This window comes from Centroberyx affinis, unplaced genomic scaffold, assembly GCF_046629955.1.
Source record: "Centroberyx affinis isolate AG114_WGS23_722 - 3 ecotype Tasmania unplaced genomic scaffold, CSIRO-AGI_Caff_v1 ptg003918l_1, whole genome shotgun sequence".
Taxonomy (NCBI): domain Eukaryota; kingdom Metazoa; phylum Chordata; class Actinopteri; order Beryciformes; family Berycidae; genus Centroberyx; species Centroberyx affinis.
The window spans coordinates 156,831-173,239 of NW_027281752.1; the positions used below are offsets into that span (position 1 = coordinate 156,831).

The 16,409-nt window shown below is 40.7% G+C and overlaps 1 protein-coding gene across 1 annotated transcript; it reads left to right on the forward strand.

The window, feature by feature from the left end:
- Positions 1–5,804: 5,804 nt before the first annotated feature.
- On the forward strand, positions 5,805–16,192 carry LOC139663118 (voltage-gated potassium channel regulatory subunit KCNG4-like). Its single transcript, XM_071541666.1, has 2 exons — positions 5,805–6,563; positions 15,335–16,192. Exons 1-2 carry the CDS (start codon positions 5,805–5,807, stop codon positions 16,190–16,192), a joined length of 1,617 nt encoding a protein of 538 aa, XP_071397767.1.
- Positions 16,193–16,409: the final 217 nt, after the last annotated feature.

A 16,409-nucleotide genomic window follows, 5' to 3' on the forward strand; every position in this document is an offset into this window, starting at 1 on the left:
ATCAGTTTCATTATTTAACATGTTGTGAGCTTGGAATTATCTGCATCTGTCTGGGTGGATGCAGCTCTGAGATGTTGAGCTTCAAAGATTTGACATACCAGCTGGAAAAACTGTTATATACTCGCTTTAACCCAAAAAGGTTCCAAAAAAACAAAAAAAAAACAAAAAAAAAACACTACACAAGCATAACATAACATTCAAAGGTCATGAATTTGTGGATAATTCAATTTTGATTAAAAATATGTCAGGTAGGCCTATGTTATTTAATTTTGCATATTATGTCAACAGATGTCATTGAAATAATGTCTTCAGATCTTCAGTTCACAGTTTCTATCCACTGATTCAGAGTCAGGGGTTAGGAGCCAGCATCTTGTAATTGTCTTGCTGCCATGATAATTTTTAAAGGATAAGTTCAGTGATTTTGGACCTTTATATAATTCTCCCTCTCCCTGTCTCTCTGTGCTGCCTGCATTGTGACCAGATATAATTATTTTACCACAAGAACAATGACTGACCTTGATGATCATTTTAATTTGATACGTTGAATATATATATAGTTTTATTTGCTTTAATGTTATCATGCTGTTTAGCTAGCTATATAGTAAGTGTATTAAGAACAGTGTACAATGTACAGTAGTAACAGTTACCTGAAACGTTAGCTATTGCCTTATCTACTAAGCTAACGTTACCTATTTAAGTATCTAGTTACTTACTGTCTGAAAAAAACATTGTATGTCCGGCTGCCAGTCCTGCTTTCTCCGCTTTTTAAGTAACGTCACTTCCTCCTCCATTTGTTCACCTCCACTGACTGACCAAACCCGGCAGATTACCATCACAGCAGCACAGAGCGACGTGAGAGCTCAGTATCCAAACCTGATACTTCTGTCGTGATATCATGAACAAAGACTTTATGCAAAACCAGGGGTGTAGCTTGGCATTATGGGCCTTTTGCACAGGAAGGGACTCCGCCCCCCTTCGATTTCCTCTCATCCTCACACCACCGTTATTTCAACTTTGACAATCATCTTTGTCAACCTGTCCAAACCTCCACTCAATCATTTACTGATCGATTATCAGACACATCTCTGATTGAAATTCTGGGTTTTGGTCGCTGAGCTGATAATCAGCTGTCATAACCAGAAATCAAAATCTGTCTGTCATTCTGCACAGGAAACACCAAGCCAGATTTTATTCCCGCTTGTTCCAGTTTGTCTGAGATAACACAACAGTTGCTGTATCACATTTTTGAGAAAGTTTTGTTTGCAGTTTTGCAGATTTCAACCAAACTCTGTTTCAAAACCAGAGCAGTGTGAAGTAAAAGTATAAAATATTTATATATGCTTGACGACCACAAAAGGCATTTGAGTCCAGACACTTGAGACAGTACCACTTTTCCCCCAACTTCGACCAGAAGATGACAGTGATCTGCCATGAAATGCCTGCACCGTCTCCAGCATTCGTTCTGGATTCCAGTTTGTTTTGTTTTTTGTCTTTCCTCACTCTCTCCTGTGTGAGTTTGTGGTGCTCATTGTAGATGTCCATTCCTTCTGAGAAATTTCAATGTCCAGGTCTTTTTTCCCCATTTTTGTTTTATATAGTCAGTTGAATAGTCCTTCATCAATAATATACTTCGATAAAGGTCCCCAATAATCCTTCTGCTGGAGTTGGACGTTTTAATAAACATCTGAATGACATTTCAAAGCCCTTTTGGGTTTGACCCCCTCACCTCCTTTTCATAGTGATGTTGGATTTGAAGATATCTATAAAAACCTTTTCTCTCTAACTCATATCTTTCAGATGTACGTAGTCTCGAAATCTACCCCGTCCTTGATAATCAGGCAGGAAGATGTATTGCCAATCCTTGTCCATTGTTTGGATTTTAAAGGTCCCATATTATAGGTTTCCTCTATTTATATACATATATAATCAAAGATGTTTAATGAAGACATTATTAAAATTTGTTTTTGTTTAATTGGTTAAATTTAAAGTTATTACATTTTCAATAACCCATCCCTTTTTTCCAGGCAGTTTCAGACTAACTCCAGTCAACACATTATAACTGGACTTGATCCTGATTGGCTCCCTCACTAAAGAATTACTGAAATCCATCCAATCAGGCCAGTTGGACATTTCAGCAGCATTTGAACTGGAAAGCCTCGACTCAGCAGGTTTACCTCATTTGAATTTGAGGAGCTGCTTTTGTCAGTCAATCAGTGTCCAGTACTGTGACATTTCTTATAGGCGGTGTTCACGTGGGACATTTGTCATCTGTCAGAATCACAAACAAGTCTGCACTGAAACCACCAGGTTGTGTTGTTTTGATCGTGTCCCAAAAACTTTTTAAAGCAGTTTGCACATATTTCATTGGCTGATGAAGTCTGTCAGCAGATGACGTTGACCGCCACTCCACGTTCAACTAGTTTAAACTTTTTTGATGGAATGGATTGCGATATTTTCACACACTCCATGTCATCCATCAGTGCATAGGTCTCATTGATATAAATGGGATTTTCAATTCCATGGCAAAAAAACTAAACAAAAGGAAACACCTCAAAAAAATAGTCACACAAAATAGAACAGCATTTTTTTAATGAATTATAACTATTGCTATTCTTTATGATAACAAAATGATACTGTTTCATTAGTTTCAAGATAATTTGAGGCAGTGAAAGTAACAATACAGAACATAAATTAAAGGCAGAAGCCAACATGTTTCAAATACAACAAGAGTGCTGTCAACTCTGTATTCTTCTGTAAAAGGACTGTCAGGTTGAGGAAACAGCTCGCTCGAACAAAACAGAGCCGGTCACTCAGGTGAAACCAGAAAAGGCCCTATCCAACAGAGAGAACCATTTAAACAGTGAAAGAATGAATACTGTTCCTGTTGTACAACAGGCACAGAAACACACTATGCTGGAGAGCCCTTGGTGTCTGAATATACATCAACATCCATTAGTGCAGTTCCAATTTGTGAGCCTGTGTGTCTGTATCTGAATATAGATTTCTGTTTCTTTTTATTTCACCCTTCAGTTTGACAAGTCAACTTGTGCTAACGTTTTGTGTGAAACAGCGAGGCTGGTATCAAATGTATGGCGCACTGAATATTGATATTGTTTCAAAAAATCTGAATTGATACTTACCAAAAAAATCGATACTTTTGACAACCCTAGTCTTCAAATACATTCAATTTAACTAATTCAATTAAACTTTTTACTACATACATTATTCTTATCCTGAGCCGCCACAGTCTATTTGAAAACAAAATCATGAAAACTGAATAAAATGGGACTTTTAAGTCTTGGGTTGCTGGTGTAAACCTTGGAGAAATCTACTCATTTTGTGATATTTGAGGAAAAAAACTTGAACCACTTTTCTGCAAGTTAAAAGTGCTCAACATAAAACAGACACCTGTGTTTTATGCATGGGTCTTTTACTCAACTGTTGGGTATACAGCAAGCATTCGCAGACTTTTACATGACAACGACCTGCAAATAGATAAATGAGGCGAGGGACCCTAAATATGATAATAATTTGTCTGAAATTGTTAGATAAGACTTAACAGTGGGTGCAGTGAAACCTATAAACAAAGTAGCCATCCTTACACACTCTCTTATTGTTCTAACTTCTAGGGAGTGAAATAATAGTGAAATTACACCACTCATATGGCTGGGGACCCCCTGGAACCCCCTCCAGGACCCCTGGAGGTCCCCGGATCCCACTTTTGGCACCACTGGTCTACATTATCTTCTTTAATCAGATCTAAAATAGTAATATCTACCCTGATATCTCAGTATGAAGCAGCTGAAAAGTCTTCATGTTGTCCTCTGGTGGCTGTATTCAAAGGCAAGACCTCTGCCAAAGGAGTTGGAAGTTATATTAGAGTACACTGAATTAAGCATCACAGTGATTTCATTTCCATATAATAGCATCCTTCTCGATTGATTGTAATTGTCCGTGGGCTGTTACAGATGAAATGTTGGTTTTGTAATGTTTAATTGTGCTGAATTTTATTCAGCACAAATAAAATTGTTCAAAAGCAAAGTCCTGGTGAACTTCATGCAGGAAATTGCTCATATGAAACTTTTTGGTATTTGTCAATGGGAAAATGAATGGGGGTTCTATCCGGAATGAACACAGCCAGCAGCAAGGCGGATGAATCCCATTCAGGCTTGTCTATACAGAGCATTTGCCTATGCAAGCATATGTAAGCTCATCAAACTGAAAAATACTTTGCATAAATGTTCTGCAAATTCCTCCCTTCCAATATACAAACAAGCAAACAGTAAACATGTTGTCCCCCACCAGTGATGTAGTTCCACCCTTGGGTCAGTCAGTGATTGCTGAGTGTACTTGAAATATGAGTGAAATTGTATAAGCATTTTCGTATGGACAATGAAAGGACAGATTGACCATATATTTCTGTTGCCTACTCTCCTCAGAATTAGGCTTACAAGTTATATCTTGAAATGTAGTAACTGTAATTGTCCTGTTTTTACTCAATACAGTACAAAATATAAGAACTACAATACGCAATAAATACAATCTGTACATTACACAATGTACACTAGAATACAATTTGTAATGCAATATACAATATAACATACAACACCAGGAGCGTGAGTGTTATGAATAATATGAATGCTAAATGATAAGTGATATATGGTATTGCCCAGTAGGTAAGTGGTAATATGATATAAGTAGTCAACACTGCCGGCACAGTGGTAGTGCAGTGATGATGCAATAACAGTACAACAGTCCAACAACTGTACAATAACTACAGTGTCTTGTGGTTAGAGGTTTGCCCAAAAATTCTCCATTGACTCTCACTTCAACACATCAACCCAGTCTGATGTCGTGTGTGTGTAGCGTGTAGCGTGTGTAGACTATTATGTTACCTATGATAACTTTAATTGTATTGCTTTACCACTGAGTCCCCCATTCATTGTCAATGCCGCCCCCTAGCGGCACAAAGTCAGCGTTACAATGTGACTAACGAACTAACTAACGGACAGAGACCGATCTATAGTCCCCCTTTTGGTGGGGGACAATAATAAGATTTAACACATACATAGATGGCCATGTTTTAGAGTGTATATTTTCAGCAAAGGAGGATTACCTACATCTACATCAAATCAGGGCTCTAGGCAATTCCAAGATCAGGTCCAATTGAGTTTGAGTCAAGACCAGGTCCAGATGGGAAAGAGACCATGTCAAGACCGACTATTCAAGACCAAAATAGGCAATAAACAGGCAATAAACAGTCTACATATCTTACCAAATGCAAAAACAAGGCTTTAGGAGTCCCTTAAGGATCAACAAAGATGCAGAGCTATCTGCAGAAGCTCAGTACTAAACCCTTCAAAATCCAACTAATCAGTGCATAAGATTATGACTAATCAATGCATAGGATTTTATCTAATAAATGCAAGAGTTAATCACTTCATTACATTCTATACAAATATGTAATCCCTTAAATTGTTTGTAGTGCTGGGGAGAAGATAATATCTTTTTTTTTAGATATTTTTAGATAAGCAGGCAAAATTGGAGTCAACATCCAACAGAGACGAGGCAAGTCCAAGAAGTCAGAAAAGTGGTGTGGAGACCAGACTCCAGTACTTCAGCCCCGCATCAAACACAGTCCTGCATTTGTAATGAAAAATGTCATTTTATGAGAACTTGGTATACAAATGACTGACATTGTTCTTTTTTTGTCATCAGAACTTTCCTGTGGATCCTCCTCATACTCTCCTTTCACCTGGACATACAGACGAGTCTTCCGTCCCGTCACACCTCCTGAAGCCAGCATGCCCATCATCAGCAACGCCAACCACGACTTCAGCACCTACTCGGTCAGCAGCGACGACAGCAGCCTCGACCGCTTCTTCACAGAGATCCCGGAGACTGAGACCATCAAGGGCGTGTACTTCCAGCGCGCTCAGCTGCTTCGCGACCCCGAGGCCTCGTACGTGGTCGACCACACCCTGCAGGTTCTCGTCAATGTCGGGGGCAACCGCTACGCCTTCCCCTGGAGCACCTTGGAGCAGTTTCCCCAGAGCCGCCTGGGCCGCCTGCGCTTCTGCACCACGCCGGAGGAGATCGCACGGCTCTGCGACGACTACGACGAGACCTGCCAGGAGTTCTTCTTTGACCGCAACCCTACGGCCTTCAGGGTCATCCTCAACTTCCTGGCTGCGGGTAAACTGCGTCTGCTGCGGGAGCTGTGCGCCGTGTCACTGCACGATGAGCTGGACTACTGGGGCGTGGACCCAGGCCATATGGAGCGGTGCTGCCGCCGCCGCATGGTCACCCGCGTGGAGGAGGTAGCCGAACGTGAGCGCAAGGAAGAGGAGTGGAGGCAGAGGAGGGTGGCGCTGAAGAAAAGCCCCGTGGAGGCCGACAAGGGCTATCGCAGACTGATCAGGATACTGCGGGATATGGTGGAAAACCCTCACTCAGGCCTGGCAGGGAAGCTGTTCGCCTGTTTCTCTGTCATCATGGTGGTCATCACTGTTGTCAGCCTGTGCATCAGCACCATGCCGGATCTCAGAGAGGAAGAAACCAGGGTATGTATGAAGCAGATGACAATATATAACTATACATCTGTTGTGTGGATGCATGGAGACATAAACCTCTGTCACACATGCAGCCATTTCTGAAAATGTGAAAGTTAGGTTGTGGTGTATGAGTGAGGAACAAACTTCAGGAAAAGCAGCCCAGGCCTTCTGCAGAAGTTTCAACACATGAGAGAAAAAAGGCATTACATTTACAGATCGAGTACACATGCTCTAACCTACAACACTCTGTCCAAAATTTCTAAAGGTGACATGACTATTCTACATTTTTTATACTCCCTAAAACATAAATTATGATTTAACCTTGTTTTTTGTGTAAAGCTTTTTTAACAGTATTTTTAACATGCAATATTAGTTGGCAAAATATCAGATTGGACCATAGAGAGAGGCTGTAACAAAAACAAATTAATAAATAATAGAGCACGCAATTAGCAGAAGCTCCCATAAAAACAAAAACGTTGTTAATAGAAGTAATAACGATGATAATAATTAGCTTTATTTTTGTAGCCCTTTTGAAAATCTAAAGTGCCACAGGAAAGTTTGTATATTCATTAAAATCAATGACTAATACAGTAAATAAAATAATTAATGCCATGAATTCAATTGATTCCAACCTATATAAAATAAAATAAATAAATAAAACAAAATTGACGAAAATAGAAAAATATGAGTTAAAATAACTAGTGCAATGGGATGCAATCAACACAGTAGAAACAAATACATAAAAACAAGATTGTTTTAAGTTATTTAAAAGAAGACACTGCTTATGCTAGCATGATTGCCAAAGTCCTGGACCTCTACTAGAAGCACCACTAGCCCTTAAAGGAAGAGTTCACCCAAGAATGAAAATTCAGTAACACTTTCTATGAAGCCCGTGTCTATAATACATTATAATCATACTTGTGACACATTATAATGCCATCATAATGCATTATTAAGTATAGTTATAATCATGCATAGACATTTATAATGTTTTATAACATTACTCATAATTTGTTATAAAGCTTTTTCATAATAACTTATAACATCATGCATCATAACACTTTATAATTACAGCCAAAGATCATATGATTGTGTATTATAATACCATTATAAACACTGAAATTATACCTTATAATATGGTTAAAGTAGTAAGGTTAAGTAACAATCAACTTGGAATGAATTATAACTGTTATGATGTATTATAATGTTATTATAAGCAATTATAAGTGGTCGCTGACGGCTTTAAATAAAGTATTAAAATGACTAAGCTACAGCAGATATAAAACATTATAAGTTTATTATAAATCATTATAAGCAGTCACTGTCTGCTTTCAGTAAAGTGAACCTCATTTCTCATTTAATCAAGAACAAGAACAACACAAAGCACTTTGCAAATGCATTTTAATGTGAAAACAGTAATTTCTCAACAAGAGTTTCACAGAAGCACAATCCTCATGTCAAACGAACATTGCACAGCTCAAGAGTTCTTTTTTTTCCCACGGCGCAGCTGAGGGCATCACAAGCCAAATTCAGGTCGGTCAGGCAGGCAGTCAGTCAGTCAGTCAGTCAGTCAATCAGTCAGTCAGTCAGTCAGTCAGTCAGTCAGTCAGGCAGTCAGTCAGTCAGTCAGGCAGTCAGTCAGTCAGTCAGGCAGTCAGACAGTCAGTCAGTCAGTCAGGCAGTCAGTCAGTCAGTCAGGCAGTCAGACAGTCAGTCAGTCAGTCAGGCAGTCAGGCAGTCAGGCAGGCAGTCAGTCAGTCAGTCAGTCAGTCAGGCAGTCAGTCAGTCAGTCAGTCAGTCAGTCAGGCAGTCAGTCAGTCAGTCAGTCAGTCAGTCAGCCAGCCAGTCAGTCAGTCAGTCAGGCAGTCAGTCAGTCAGTCAGTCAGGCAGTCAGGCAGTCAGTCAGTCAGTCAGGCAGTCAGTCAGTCAGTCAGTCAGTCAGGCAGTCAGTCAGTCAGTCAGTCAGTCAGTCAGTCAGTCAGGTAGTCAGGCAGTCAGGCAGTCAGTCAGTCAGTCAGTCAGGCAGTCAGTCAGTCAGTCAGGTAACGCTTAGTGAGATGTTGCATCACCACACTGATGACGCTGACGTGACCTGTGCGTGCAGTCGATGTCATCAGCGTGGTAGCAGTTAACTGTAGTTCCCAGCTCCAAAAAGCTGTGTTTTGTGAAAGCGGAGGACTTTATTGAAACTTTTATGGTGGCGTGTACATGATACTAAGCCCAAGGACACTCAATGTAAGTTTGAGCCACCAAGGACACGGAGCTTTTGACGTTTAAAAGGTGCATCAACCGTGAGTATCTGAGTGCCCAGTTGCATGAAAAACCTTAGGTGTCAAATTAACGTTTTTTCCTTTAGGTAAATATTCCCTGAGGCCAGGGGTTTCTTTAGGAGCGTTGCATGAAGCCCCTAAATGATCTCCTCAGCTAAGGGCTTGTATTTAGTGTTTACAGTAGTTTCAGCTGTAACAACACAGTTGAGTCCCTCATTACCGTGGCAACCATCCTGCACGATCTGCAGAGGCTCGCGATTTCATCAAAGTTTACATTTTTGTGACACCAAACCATGTCATAGATACTTATTTCATGCAGACTATGTATCATTTTTGTTAACTAGAAACGGACTGGCTACAAGCTAGCTAATGGGAAAATGCATTGAACAAGCTGCTAGTTTGGTGGATTTCAATCTTGCCAACAAAAATGCTGGAAGCATATTTGGCTATCTGGCTAGCCAGCCTGAAGCCTCCTACACATAAAACATAATTTTCTTTGACTGTATTATTACAGTAATTCATTTCAGAATAATAGCCAGGGTGTGATTTGCCGGGGGGGATGGGGGGAATTTCCCCGCCTCTGCTTTCGATTTCCCCACCTCTAATCATGAAATGCAATCGCAGGTGGGGACACGTTTTCCCCCACTCTCTGGCATGTTTTATTCTGTCAGTGAATTAAATACATGTATTTCTCCAATATGACAGTAACATGGCGCAAACAACTTCCAAAAAAACCCTGCATGGATTATAGAAGGTGCGTTCTTTCCAGCTCATAAATTTGCAGTGCTGTGGATAAAAGAAGGGCGACCAAGTAAAAAGAGAAGGAGGTCCGTCATCAAAGCTAATTGTTTTGCTAAAAGAACGGTGCTGACTGGCACACAGCTGGCATCACCTGCGGGCCAGACGCATAAAACTGTAGATTCAAGCCAAAGCAGCCACTGTATTACGCACAGCCATTACGCACCGGCACCGCTGTATATTTTGAGCCATAATGGCCCGATTGATCACACCACTCTCATTTATTATCTGATGTGCGTTATTCCTATTCCCACATTACTGTACGATATGGTGAAAATATGTAAACCTATTTACTCCACTAGAATAGAAATCAGGCTTGTAGAAAGGGATGTTAACGCACGCATGTATTACATTTAAGGATCAAAATAAAATGTTGCACAAATTCCCTCTTTTATATTATCCTTCTCTTTGCCACATAGCTATCACACCCACCGGGAGCTGACGCAAGCATGCATGAGTGTATGCATGCTTGCGTGGAGGTATGCAAGCATGCATACACGGCATTCTCCTACTCAGAATCTCCCTCTCTCTCTCTGTGTGGCTCATATATGACATATATGGTCATATATGATATATATTTTCACGCCTCCTTGTGTAAAATATCACCCGGCAAAAATGCATTCCAAAAATATACCCCCCTCTGTTTTTTTTACAAATCGCACCCTGATAATAGCAATATAAAAATGGCACAAATACTTGACCATGGGAGGCCCCTTAACATTTAAGGAAAGGAAATTCCCTTAAGTGCAACCCATCAGCAATAATACAAGGATGACTAAAGGATCTTTCCTTATCTGCAGATTTACCTAAGGATATTCCCTGAGGGGGAGATAAGTGGGTTTTGTGCAACTCACTTGAGTTTAAGATGAACCTTAAGGTATAAAACTTAACTAAGAGTTTTTGTGCAACCGGGCACAAACGTCTGACTAACTTCACCGCAGTAAGGAACCAGTGTTTGGAAGGCGTCACTAAATGAAGTTCTCGTTAACGGTGAGTTTGATAAAGATCTTTGGGACGCAAGTAATGACAGAGCCATCTAGCGTCACTTTGGGGCCAACCGAGCCCCACTCTCTGCTGTTCATTTACATACAGTACATCCACGTCTGCCCTAAAAACTCTGACGTTAGGTAACGTTGTTATCTGTGGTATCTAAGTGACATTAGTGGACTTATTTAACCGATAACCGTGTCGTGATGCTACAGTGCATTGAATTGAACTGAACACACGTGCCGTGGGTCTGTACAGGATCTGTGCTTTTTTTTTAACACAACAAATAATTTTTTGGCGTAAACCTCTGAAAATAGTGTTATGAATGCCATGAACAAGGCAGCCAAGAACGTCTTGCATGTGGCATCTTTCACAGAAGCACTGTCAAGAGGAGAAATCAGACACTGCTATCCTCACCCCAAACAAACGGACAAAAGCACAAAAGAAATGGATGACACGTTCACTCTATTATGTCACTATCAGGTTCTTTATTGTATCTGTGACTGTAGAGCAGATATCAATGATGAATAAACAGGCTCTTTTACCCAGTGCTCTCTGTCATTATGTACTCTCCCTCATGCCAGTTGAAACATAGATTCAGTTTTTTTGTCCACGTAACACACAGGGAGGTTGCCAGCATCACTCCGTAGCAGCCTTCTCCAAAACGACAGAAGTCATTGGGGTCCGGACCGGTTCTTTAGAGTTCTAAAAAGAACAAAAAATGACCATAACATTACTCCATACAGCTTGTGCATTAATAATCCAAGTCCGCTAGAAGCCAAACAATCACACTGTAACTGGAAAAGTCCGAAATTTACACCCAGATCTTCACTACAGCTGTTGTTTTCAGAAACGTTCACACTTGCGCGCACCGAGACCACAGAAGTAGACAGGCGCTAGCTAGATCAGTAGTATCTTGGAATCAATTCTAAAACTGATCAGTGTAAAGAGGCCAAAACTTGGGTGATGTAATTATGTTTATTGGTTGAGCTTAAAGGCTTTGTTGCTGTGTGTTGAATAAGCTGATGGATAAGACGATGGATCGCTTTTCTGACTGAGACATGGGTTCAGTGAGTTGATCAAGATGAGGGAAAATAAAAGCATGAATATCTCCAGGTCAGACGCTGAAGCAAACAACTTTATTTTGGATATGTTTAATTGTTGATGAGAGCTGAAATGTCCTCCTTCTTAATTTGGTTCAGAGGTCAAAGACGAAGCCATGGTTCCTTTTAACTTGTTAGACAGAAGACCAAGGTCTTTTTCAAGTCGAGGTCTTGCATGTGATTTGCAAAACAGATTAGAAGGCTATTGAAACTGGATTTGTCATTCAGTTTGACAGGTAAATAAAGCTGTGTGTCATCTGCCTAACAATGTAAATGGATATTGTGACGACAGCCTTTGTCATTGAGCATTTGTCAGGGAGCATAATTTAACATGGGCCTATTATTGACCCCAGGGGGACACCATAGATACTATGTGCGGGCAGTGATACTAGATCCCTTTGCTTGAAGGAAAACTCCACCCTCGGATACTCTTACTATCATCAGCCTGTGATGTCCAGTGTATTCCAGGAGTTATTTTGTGATGAAGCGTTGTAATTAACTTTTTTGGTGTCTACTTCTATTTCAGTTAGTATTAGTGACTTCCTACATTTTCCAGAATGCCTTTTGACAACCCCTAGAGAACTTTTTTGTTGAATTTGTCGAATTCAGCTGTGGGTTTCACATGTAGGTGGAGAAAGTGATAGTGATAGCAACTGTGAGAGCAAGAAAGCAAGTTTTTCCAGTCAAGAAAAAGTGAGTCGTGCCCGTGCTCCAAAAGTATGTGTTAGAGCCATTTCTAGCAAGCTTTTATAATTTCCTATTCTTTTCAATTATTTCAATGTAAATAGTTTGGCAGCACCTAGTGGTAGTTTTTGGCGCTAAACCAAACGTATGGCATCACCTGACCTCACATCGCAGGAGCCCCTTAATTAAGGCAGGTGTGCTGAAATTGGAACTGTGGAAGACGCCGTGAAGATACAGTCTTCAACCGCCGTGTGTTTTGGTTATTTTGTTTGATGGCGGTCCTCCCCCAGAAAAAAAATAGTAATTTAAAACAAATTTCCTGCATTTCTACACCACCTAACCTCTGGATTAAGTCAAGAAACAGCAACCCTGTATAATGTTAACCAAAAATCTTAAATAATGTTATATGACTAGATCTCAGCATTGAGGTACTTACATTCATGATTTTGCATAGGCATACTAAGACACAGAGCCATAGAGAAAAAACAGTAGAGGGGACCTGTCATAGAGAATTCCTATTCTGGAATGGGACCATATGGCAGACATCTTACCTGGGTCAACTTCTCAGCTGACTGTAATTGGAACCAATGGTGATAGTGCCTTAGTGCCTTATGCTGCCATTATAATGCTAATATTTTTTTTATTGAGATATCACTACTACTTTTTATTTAGCTCACTGCAAGACAACTGTGACTGTCTAAAATGGAACCAAACGTGAGCATTTTTTGTAGTTTGTAGATAAAAATAGTGAAACTATGTTAAGTAATTATGTTTTAAATCATAAAGATTATCTTCTGGAAGTATTTTAATGTAAAGTAAAACATTTACTTTACAGAAACTATGAATCCTTTTTTCAAGAAGACTTTATAATTCTCAGATTTCTTTGGTACTCTTTGGTACTGAGTAGTTGTATTAAGAATATATATGAAAATCTGCTTATTTTTAATGTAAAACCCCCAAATGATCTGTTATTGTAGCAACAGACAGATGTTGGCAGCAATTAAATATCACCAACACTGAAACACACCTAACAATACACCCAGATAAAATATACAATAAAAGGCAAATGTAATGCCATTAAGTGGTTAATATGACAGCTCTAAGCCAATTTAAGCAGGTAATAATGGACATATGCCCTCGCATTTTTTTTTATTTATTTTTTTACTTTATTACAATCCATAAAGAAATAATTTCTATAGATGCCATCATGTAAACAAGTAGACTACTACAGTAAAAACAAACATCTCTACACTTGAATCAACTTAAAATCCACAGTAGCCTATACAGATATGCAAATGAATGTCCTCTCTGTCTGCCACCACACGCCACTATGTGTCTTGGCAGAAATAGCCTGCAATTAATTTGTAAAAAATCGGCGCAGTACTGAGTATTATACAAGTACTATACAAATACTATAGAAAACACTTGTGTTATACTTACACTTGTGTTATATCTCTGTGCACAGAGCGTCCCTGTAACCATAGTAACTCACTCCTGCCTGCGTGCGCACGGCGAGAGGAGAGGCAGAGACGCTGGGCTGCTGCCAGTGCCATATTACGCATTTTACGGCGTTTTTTAACAAAACAAGTTTGAAAAGTGACGTAGCCTAATTTGGCGGCTTAGGCTTGCCATAAGAATTTGTTTTTCACTGCGTGAGAAAATGGACTTGTGGCGTGAGAGCGTGTGAAAAGTGTCAATTGCGTGAGAGTTGGCAGCCCTGGTTCATGGCAATCTTATAATGAAACACATACATCCTGGTTATAATCTTGACATAATATTTTCTGGATTTTATGTTGGTTGAAATTACTTTTGAATGTTGCCGTTTTGGTGGTGCAGAGATTTTAAAATGTTCTACATGGCACTGCCCTTTCTCCTTTCTCTCCAAATTGTTCAATATAACGCGGTAGGCAGAGAAAGCATAAAATTGAGGGTGTCCTATCTCTTCAAGTGTTAAAACTCAGTATGTTTAAGCCAGAGTTCTGAGAAATGTGAGAAACTAGAGGTAATAAAGCCCCTGTAGGCTACTGTACTGATATAAGCTCTACTTTGGAGAAAAATACTGACAGGGATGAAACTTTAAATTTAGAGATTTATTCTTAGTATCAAGAAGTCGAATCGAAGACAATAACATATGTTTAAAAATGAATCTGAGACAATTGTGAGAGGATACACATATAGAGACTAAAATGTTTTCACCAATGAGAACAGGAGAGAAGAGTGCAGACTACCGTTGTTTGCACTGGTGAGTTGTATTCATGGTTTAGTGTTACGTAGAGTTATGTAAAGCTTGAGAAGGTGATCGTAAGTTAGCTTTTGAATTTGGGCCCTATGTCATTTCACTCATTCATATTTTGACTTGAATGAAACACACTGATGCGATGATTCTTTGAGGAATCACTGCCCACTCAACTTGGCTGGTCTTCTGTTAAATGTTTTTTTTAAAAAACAGGGTTGGCAGTCAACACATTAGGATGTGGAGAGCAGGGTAGGTAGCTTGCTATCAGAGACAAGAGCAATGGTGTTAATTTACATTTCTATGGGGATAACCCTGAAAAGGGGTTGCAGGGCCAGCTAGCCCTGGGCTAAAGTTGGGGTTATCCCACTTTGGAATTTACCTGTGTGAAGGGCTAAGTGCTGTGTGAAAAGCCCTAAAAAAAAACCCCACATTTTGCAACACTTAATTCTGCAAATTAATCTCAAGATTTTGATCAAGATTAGTGGATTTAAATATTGGCAAATACATTGATCTTCATCTGAAATGTTAGTATCGATTTCAACAAAACCAAAATGTGGTTTTATGTTGTTACCTTGTTTATGGGCTCGTCTCAAGGACACAACAAGTTATGTTGTACTAAAAACAAACAATATGAGGAATGTTTGAATCTCATTCAAAAGTTACTCAGTGTCTTTTCCTCGCTGCATGTCTCTGTGTCTGCAGGGTGAATGCTCCCAAAAGTGTCGCAGCATGTTTGTGGTGGAGTCCATCTGTGTGGCCTGGTTCACCTTGGAGTTTGTGCTGCGATTTGTCAACGCCCAGAGCAAGCTGGCCTTCGCCCGCGGCCCCCTCAACGTCATCGATGCCATCGCCATCCTGCCGTACTACGTGTCCCTGTTCGTCGAGGTCAGAGATGAGTCCCGGGAGGACTTCACCCCGGCGAGCGGCAGAGGCTACCTGGACAAACTGGGGCTGATCTTGCGCATGCTGCGGGCCCTGCGCATCCTGTACGTGATGCGACTGGCTCGCCACTCTCTGGGCCTGCAGACTCTGGGAGTGACCATGCAGCGCAGCATGAGGGAGTTCGGCTTGCTGCTGCTGTTCGTCTGCGTGGCCGTGACGCTCTTCTCACCTCTGGTCCATCTGGCTGAGAGCGAACTGGCGCCGTATGCGGCCACGCCCCACCAGCACAGCTTCAGCAGCATCCCGGCCTCTTACTGGTGGGCCATCATCTCCATGACCACGGTGGGCTACGGCGACATGGTGCCGCACAGCATCCCTGGACAGATTGTCGCGCTGACCAGCATCCTGAGCGGGATCCTCATCATGGCTTTCCCTGCCACCTCCATCTTCCACACTTTCTCCCGCTCCTATCAGGAGCTGAAGCACGAGTACGAGAGGCTGTGGAAGGAGGAGAAGGAGGAGAAGGGCGCCGAACTCGCCGGCGAGTCACAGGACAACTGGTCCAAGGCCGATTTCTCACCGTGTCCAGATGAGCCCAACTCTCTGTCCAGAGAAGACAATGTTGGGCTAATGTCAAGCAGGAGTCATCAATCTGAGCTTCCATCTACAGCCTTCTGACGGATCAGGAAATGCATTGCACACTCAGACCCATTCCTTTTGTAATTACATGTTTAAATTGGCAAAAATGTTCTACATGCAGTATCTGTTATTAGTACCTTTAGAATAGAAAGCTGTGACTGTTATATTATGGACATTGTGTTACACTTAAACTTCCAGTTCTAGTCTATTCATAATCTGTATTCATGCTTACATCCATTAAGCTTTCAACAAACTA